Genomic DNA, 8,175 nt, shown 5'->3' on the forward strand with positions numbered 1-8,175 from the left:
CCCCCCACGTGCAGCAGGAATGAAACTCTGGGAAGACTATTAAGCAGCTCTCAGTGCCAAGACAGCCTCCTTCTAAACCACCTCAAATTACAGGTACTGCAGGGTCACTTTGGATTTCTGATTCCACTTCCTCAACAGTACAGCAGGAAAGCGAGCAACATGGATTTACCAAAAAAGGCATTTATAAAACGCAATCATTTCGTTGTTAAAACACCCGGAGCCTGCAGATCCTCCGGCAGGTCTTTGCTCCCGACACCTGACGGCAATTTTCCCTTGCCGCCGCTTCAGGACACGCCTGCCACAGCTGCGTCCTTCCTGTCCGCAGGAAACCTTAACGCGGGGAGCCCCGGCAATCGCGAGCTCCAAACGCGCGCGGGGAAGGCAGAGGCTGATGCCGCGTGGGGAACGCCCGTTCCCCAACGCCTGCGCGCCACCCGCCGCGGCTCGCGGGCCGCCCGCGGCCGTTGGGGGTGGGGGGGAGGCGGGGCGCCTCGCGCACGACCGTTACACAAGGAGGCGCGCGCCCCCTCCCCCCGGCCCAGCCGGCGGGGGGCGGAGCCTCAGCCGCCCATTGGCCCAGCGGCGGGAGCCGCGAGTTGGCCCTACTCCCCCCCGCAGTGATTGGCTGGAGGAGAGCAAAAAAAGCGCGCGGTGATTGGCCGAGGCGCCGAGGGCCACTCTATATAAGGGGCAGCGGAAGGGGGGCGGGTCCGCAGTGCGAGGCTGCTCGCGGGCTGGTGGCTGCGTGCGCCGCGTCTCCGCCCGCCGCCGCGCAGAACATGGCGACGCGTAAGGCCGTGTGCGTGATGAAGGGCGATGGCGCCGTGCACGGCGTCATCCACTTCCAGCAGCAGGCAAGCGGCGCGACCCTCCCTGCTCTGCTACTCTGCGCACCGCTCCGCCCGCCGCTGCTGCTGCTGAGTCATGGCGCGCCGGGAGCTGCGCGGGCCGGGGCGGGGGGGTGGCCGTTGGGCGCCCGAGTGGGCCGGGGCTTTAGCACGTGGGGCCGCTTCGTGGGGGAAGGCTGCCCTTCGCGTCACCTGCTGAGCGTGCAGCTTTGGTCTCTAGGGCTATCTGGAAGCTTGACACTATTAGCTGACTTACTGCTATAGTTGTTTAGGCGCTAACAAACTCTTTGTGCCAAAGGGTGATGGACCAGTAAAAATCACTGGGAAAATTAATGCCTTGTCCGACGGAGATCATGGCTTCCACGTCCATGAGTTTGGGGACAACACAAATGGTAAGGCTTCTATCTCAGCTCTCCAGGGAGAGGTGACTTGACAACTCAACTGCCACACTGGCTAGTATGGAGTGTGCTTGGTAGTGACTGCAAATCCATTTCATGAAATTATAACATTCCCTAAGGCATTGCCATCCTGGTTAATACTTTAACATGCCTAGACTAGTAATCAAGATCTGATGTGTTGGTCACTAAAATACTAGGATAACCTAGTGCTCAGAACTGAGAATGCTACTTTCAGAACATCAGAAAATCTTCTGTATTCCGAATCCTTGTGTCCCGAGGCTCTTAAGAGTAATGCTTGCAAATCTGTCACAGATTACTTGCCTCCAGTAGGTCTGTATAATATCATGAGTTGCTGTTTCCCCTTTAGAAAGCTTCCTCAGGCTGTGGGAAGGCTGCGTGATAGTGCTGTACAAGCAACTTAGTGGTGCATTTCTCATGGCTGATCTGTTTCAGGGTGCACCAGTGCAGGTGCTCACTTCAATCCCGAAGGCAAGCAGCATGGTGGACCAAGTGACGAGGAAAGGTAAGTTTAATGTGCCTGGTTCCTTATTGGAAGGCTGCTCAGCTTGAATTAGCAGCTGTATAGACTCCTTTCTGCCTGAGAGGCCACTTTATGAATAATGTCAGAACAAAGCTAAGCAGAAAACTTGTAATTGCAGCAAGTCTTTTAGGGTCAGCTAATAGAGGGCGTGCTCACTGCTATCATTGCTTGGTTATCTTAGATCCAAGCGTATGGATTACATGCAGCCTTTGAAAGGTGTGCTTGGCTTAATTGCAGCTGAGGGGAGAAGCAAAAATTTTTACCAAGTTGAGGGTGCCGGAGGATGAGTGGAGGGGAATTCCTGTGTTAACCTTTCACTTTTACTGGTGGCTTTTTTTCTGTGCTGGATGCCCCCTCAGCAAACACAGCCCTCCTTTCACCCAGGAGCCTTCAGCTGCCAAGGAGCCATTGCCCTTTATGCAGGCCTGTTGTGTGGCAAAATTGGGATTTGTTGAAGGGGCTGGAGCTTCAGGGGCATGTAAGATTGAAAGCTGAGTGCCCCTGGCAGGGGGCTGTTCATGGGGGCTGTGCTTAACCTGTCAGCTTAGGCCCTGTAGCAGGGTGTGCTGTTAGGGGGTCTGCCTGTGCGGACTGGTGCTGTGACTTAGTGGGAGTCAAGACATGGAAATGAGGCCTGGCTCTTCCATGGGAGCACTTCCTAGCCCTGATCCTTTCAAGGGGCCCATGCCTGTTGGAGACCCCTACCCTTTAAGCTGGAGAAAGCAGCCTAAATAGGCCCTTGGCTGCGCAAGAGCTGAAGCAGCAAGTGTAAAGGATGGGCTGGCCTGTACAAGTAGGTCTGGAGTAGCACTGTGACCAACTCGGCAGTGCAGCTCGCTTTAGGTGCTCACCTTGAGTGCATAGCTGCAGCCTCAGGGCTGATCAATCAATACCTGACTGTTCAAGGACTGGCTCGTGGCCACCTCTCCTAGGCACCTCCCTGTGCTAAAGGCCAGAATCGATAACGTTGTAGCCTCTGCCAGCTCTGTGTAGTCCATGCCCTCTCCTGACACAACTTGCCTCTTGCCACAGTTGTAGTACAGGGAACTTTCTATGGAGGCAGAGGTAGGTCGTGCAGTCAGGACAGAGTTGAAACAGATTGGACAAGCTTCCTGGAAGTCAAAATGAAGCAAATTCCCCAAGGGAAAGATGTCCTTGTCCTCATTTTGTGACTTGGACAAACACAAGAAATCTCTGCTAGACCAGGCGGTGCTAGCTGGCTGCTCTGTGCGACATGGAGAGTTTATTAGAAACAAGCTGATGGTCTAGGCTCTGAGTCCAGATTGATGTCTTGTAGCCCTCTGACCATGAGTTTCATGACTTGTATTTGGAGCACGCAGGCTGGGAACACACTGAAATGTCCAAAGGCTGTGAACTGACTCGAGGCTAAGTTTTAAAGGAAGTCTTGATGGAGAACTGTCTCTTAACAAAACTCACAGAACTAGCATCACAAATGTGGGAAGATAATGAATAAACTGCAGTAGTTGTTCCTGGTGCTGGACAGAACTTAGCTAGCATTTGATGTATCCCCTGTTGACCTACCACTTGGCAAACTGCTTTTACTAATCCTGCTTAAAGCAAAAGTCTGCAACAGCTTGTGGAAGAGCTGACTTGTAATGCATTAACAGTTTTAAGCATAGCTGCAGTGCTCATTTCAAACCTTGTATGTGCTGAAAGGTGGCTTTACCTAACTGAGACTTTCCCTGTGAGCAAAAGAAAGTATCTTACAATAAATAAATATGGAGGGAGCTCTTGGCCTCAAGAGTCCTGTAGTATCAGCCTGCCTTCCTTGGGGCCATGGTGTCTTTCCCAGTGTTGTGATTAACCTTTTGATTCCAAGTTCTGTCTAGAGCTGAACTAAACATTAGTAGTGGATATGTTGAAGAGTCACTGGCCATGTTAAGTAAATGTTCTGCTCGAGATGGTGGAGCACTTCACTGTGCTGAAGATGGATGTTGTGTTGGCCAGGCCATCGTGTGTGTAAGTTTTGTGCAAGTGTCTGTTCTTTTGCTTGTAGGCATGTGGGAGACCTTGGCAATGTGACTGCTAAAGGAGGGGTGGCAGAAGTGGACATAGAGGATAAGATGATTTCCCTGAGCGGGCCATATAGCATCATTGGCCGCACCATGGTGGTAAGTGCCTTGATGTCTGCTTAGATGTTCTGCAGAGCTCCAGATGGCCCTGGCAGCTCTCTCACTGCCAGAGCCTTGTGCCTCAGGCTTATGCAACCTGGAGCTCCTGCTCTGGGGGCTCTTCTTTCTTCCACTGACCCAAGTAGGCAGGCGGTGGGTGGTGTAACACTTGCTGTGGAGCCACCAGGGCACTGCCTGCATCGTAAGGTAGCCTCCTATTGTAAGGATGAGCTCGAGATTCAAGCCAATGTTTGCTCCTGGGCAAGTGCTAACTGTTGAAACTTGGCCTTTTGCTAACTTGCAGTTCTGAAATTCAGTTGGAGGCTGTGTTTTCTTACCAAAAAAAAAAAAAAAGCTTTTAGTGTGAGTACCCAGTTGCTGTTCAGGGATACAGTGGAAAGCAGCAGTCACCTATGCAGATGTTGCAGACAGCTGGCAGTACTTGTTGCTGTTAATAATAATGTGAACAGCTGAGAAATGTTGATTATTGCTGATGTAATAACCTGTATTAAGATATCTTCAATTCTCTTTTAGGTCCATGCAAAACCTGATGACCTGGGTAAAGGGGGAGATAATGAGAGCAAATTAACTGGAAATGCAGGACCTCGTTTAGCTTGTGGTGTAATTGGATTAGCCAAGTGCTAAGTACTGCACCTCAAGTGCAAAATGGGTTGTATTTCATTGCAAATGCTGTACCTGGCCTTGTTCAAGAAAAAGATTTATCACTTAATCTCATTACTACTTTGCGTTCTGAGTATCAGCGGAACTGGTGAAGACTGACTTAATTTTGTACAATGTATATTGCAATTAAAGTGACCCTGATAGAGTCTCTCTGTAGTCTTATGCTAAAGCTTGTGCTGTAATCATCTTGAATATGATCTTCACTGGCAGGAGCTCTTGTTCTGTGTCATGGAAGGTGCTTATCAGTGACCACAAATGCTGTGTGTGTATCGTGCAACCTGACCACCCTCGCGAGCTCTGGCAAGACTACTCACTAAAGGGCAGTGGACCCTGTATGCATCAGGGCTTCTTCCTGGCAGAGTTAAGCTTTGTAGGCTTCAACCTTAATAAATGTGCTGGGAAAATAACTCTGTGGTCTTGCTGTCTGTGGGGGGAGCTACCTGCTGATCCTCTACCCTCTGGAAGGCAGCACAGGGTTTCCTCAGGCCAGTAGTTAACTTGCAGGGCACCAATACCCAATGGATTGCTGGTAGTCAGTAATCTTGGGACCACGTACAATTCTTACTCTGTAAGAAACCCTCTTGTCTTCTATTCCAAGTGTAGTTGGTAGTACCTGGTAATGGTGCATGCCACAGGTGGCTTGTGTGTACTCAAGCACAGCTTCTTGGTGAAGACACGTCATCCTGCTGTAAGTAATGCTGTGCCCAGGGGAGAGGGTCAAATGTGCCTCAGAGTAGCAGGGGACAGTGGGAGGTGGGTTAAGCCTATAAGACAGGGCTCCTTGTGCCTTCTCTCCTGGAACTTGGCCTTGTAGAGCTGGAATGTTCTGGGCAGATAGAGACACCTCCCATCAAAAGGTACCGGACTCCTGTACAGTGCAAGTCCTCAATGCACTGGCCCCTCTCTTGGAGCTGTGCATCTAGAAGCCTCTAGTGAGGAGCAGGCCTTTGAGGGAGAGATGTGGCCAGAGGTCCTGTCTTCAAATCCGTAAGGTGTTTCTGCAGTGTAATCACTATGTAATAGTGGCAGCTTTCTTTAGTGTGTATGCCTCTCAAACACAGATTTTTTCCAAGTCTTTTAAACAAACTATTAATTTTAATGAAGACTTGTATCAGCATTCCTTTATAGCTTGTACATAAATGATATTAATGGAAGTAGTTGTCTGTACTCTTAGAAACCTGAATTCCCATATAGCATGTTACAAAAGGCATGGCTCTTGATATAGCAAGAATACTGTAAAAACACATTGACACTCATTGTAGGTGGCAAACAATTTTGTGTAGAGTCCCTACCCACATGTATGCTTTCCAGGGGATGAGGGATTACTCTGGATTAGCTGTGGCCACAGAATTAAGATAGTGGATGTGCATTTCATGTCACTTGGCATCTGCTTTGAACATAATAGGCACTATCATCATCACTACCTCTACTCCTTGCATTTGAGAGGTTTGGGGGACAGTTAGGCTGCCTCTCCCACAGGGAAGAGCAAGTGCAGGAGTGCAGGGCTAGTACTGGAGTGCAGTACTCGGCTTGCATCTTCTCCCAGATGTTCTGGGCTGAACCTTGCTTTTTTTGGAAGTCTGATCTATACAGCTGTTTACTTCAAATCCACTCTATTATTTGGTTTGATGTCTGATGGCAGACTAGCCTAATGACCCGTATTTTAAACTGCACATTCATATATGCGCAAATAAATCAGTCTGGCAGGCACTGGTTCAGTAACTGAGTGCTTAATTGCTCCCATTGAAAGACCTGTAGTGTCTGCAGTAGTAAGGGATGCTTATGTTAAGCTTACTAATTAATCCTAAGTAAAAGCTTCTGAATTGTCTTTTTTTAATGCCAGAAATTTGGTAGTTAATACAAAGGTTATGCTGGTGATACCTTGAAGATGGAGTTGTCCGGGTATGTTTTATCCCCAAGCTTCAAGGCGAAGCCATTCTGCACGTGGCATTCACAGCTCCTCCTGCTGTTGGTTTCAGTCTCCCAAAGGGTGACAGGAAGATGTGGGGTGACTTTTGCACAAGCTGTAACAGATAAGCCTTCCATCTCCTTCATTCTTGTCTTCAAATCTTTTAATAAAGTGTATTCATTAAAAAAATCCTATCTCCTTACAGAATTATGGCAGTTGTTATTAAAACAGTCTTAAGACATAAACATCTGGTTTTGTATGAAAAAGTTAGTTCCACTGGCCCAGCATGAAACAAACGTTAAGGACACAAGTTTTAACACATGGAAGTTGAGTTCACTACAAGTATGTAAACAGTTTTCTTTTTCTCTCTTTATTCTGCTATTGCAAGAACATAAAAATATATGTCCTCTCTCCCATCAAGAACTCTGTATTTGCCTCCCCACCCCACTCCCTCCCCCTGAAAAAAACCCTCTGCCGCAGAGCAGCTATCAAAAAGTACTGGTGTAAGAAAGCGGCTGCCCTTCACTCGGGGGAAAAAACAACTCAATGGAGAACACACCTATCTCAAGGAGAAAAAAATATGCACAGGATTTTTTTTTTTTTTTGTCCACTACCAGAGTACAACAAGCTTCAGCTGCCTGTGTGGTGCAATCTGAGCCTCCTCTTGTGGTGTGTGGGCTAACGGGTAAGAGCACGAGGTGCCCGAGCGCAGGATCCGATGGGCCCGAGGCCTCTGCTCCTGGCGATGTTCACAGTCTGTCACACGCTCTGCACCTGAAGGGTCACCTAACAGAGCGCGTGTTTGCCCTCTTCATATTAATATTTAGACAAAGATATTTAAGTGATACGGAGAGAAGATGGTAAAACTTACACAGATACGAGAATATGCGCTCGTTTCCCATCGGTTTGATAGGTACAACACTGAGTAAAAAATTCAAACCTACCCCTTGTTGGCTTACAGGAGGTAGATATCGTTAACACAGACAACAGTAACAGCCTCGGTCGGCGTGAAAGAACAGGCAGCGATTTAAAATCCTTATGCACCCTCCCACTCTCCTACCTTGCCCCAGCCCCACTTAAAAAAAATAGGTTAGCATTTTATATTGTGATTTGGTGTCTTTGATTTCTCTCCCAGCACACTTTCCAAACAGCATCAGTGAATAACAAGTACAAAAGAAAGAAGCTCAGCCGGGGTGCTTCCCAGCCCACCACACACAGTCATTTCATAACATTACAAGCAGAGCAGACCAAGTATGTCTGAAGGTGTCCACATTTTTTTTTCTTTGAAAAAAGGCTAATTAGGGCAACATTTACCACAGAACCAATTGGAGGAAAAGGGAAAAAAAAACAAAACAAAAACAAAAACCTTGATTTCATCGCAAACACTAAACAGTTACCTCTTCAGTTAACATTTTAAAACCACTAACTTTTACCTAGTATGGTCAAGTAGATCATTAAAATGCAGCAATCTAAAAAATCAAAATGCCTATTACAAATAAAAATTTGCTTCTGGGAATAGCTACACAAACAGATGTATTTCTTTGAACAAATATAAACAAAACAGTCTAATTTAGACTCCAGTACAGCACTAAAAGTTCAAACTTTAAGATGCTGAACAATCCTTTTCCACTTCAGTGCAGTGTAGGAAGAATAGCACACATTAAAG

The 8,175-nt window shown here is 47.7% G+C and overlaps 1 protein-coding gene across 1 annotated transcript; it reads left to right on the forward strand.

Moving 5' to 3' along the window:
* The first annotated feature begins 742 nt into the window (after positions 1-742).
* Positions 743-4,745, forward strand: SOD1 (superoxide dismutase 1). The gene is made up of 5 exons (XM_088528948.1): positions 743-854; positions 1,147-1,240; positions 1,700-1,769; positions 3,805-3,919; positions 4,454-4,745. Exons 1-5 carry the CDS (start codon positions 780-782, stop codon positions 4,562-4,564), a joined length of 465 nt encoding a protein of 154 aa, XP_088385074.1. The 5' UTR covers positions 743-779; the 3' UTR covers positions 4,565-4,745.
* The last annotated feature ends 3,430 nt before the right edge of the window (positions 4,746-8,175 follow it).

The sequence above is a fragment of the Tinamus guttatus genome, unplaced genomic scaffold, assembly GCF_059628265.1.
Source record: "Tinamus guttatus ecotype Peru unplaced genomic scaffold, ASM5962826v1 Tinamus_guttatus_pri_ptg000318l, whole genome shotgun sequence".
NCBI lineage: Eukaryota > Metazoa > Chordata > Aves > Tinamiformes > Tinamidae > Tinamus > Tinamus guttatus.

What these genes read in the sequence shown, in the direction of transcription:
- SOD1 (XM_088528948.1), top strand. Translation starts at nt 780, where the DNA reads ATGGCGACGCGTAAGGCCGTGTGCGTGATGAAGGGCGATGGCGCCGTG. An exon ending in TCATCCACTTCCAGCAGCAG is followed by an intron (nt 855 to 1,146) that starts GCAAGCGGCGCG and finishes TTTGTGCCAAAG; the next exon opens with GGTGATGGACCAGTAAAAAT. An exon ending in GGACCAAGTGACGAGGAAAG is followed by an intron (nt 1,770 to 3,804) that starts GTAAGTTTAATG and finishes TTTTGCTTGTAG; the next exon opens with GCATGTGGGAGACCTTGGCA.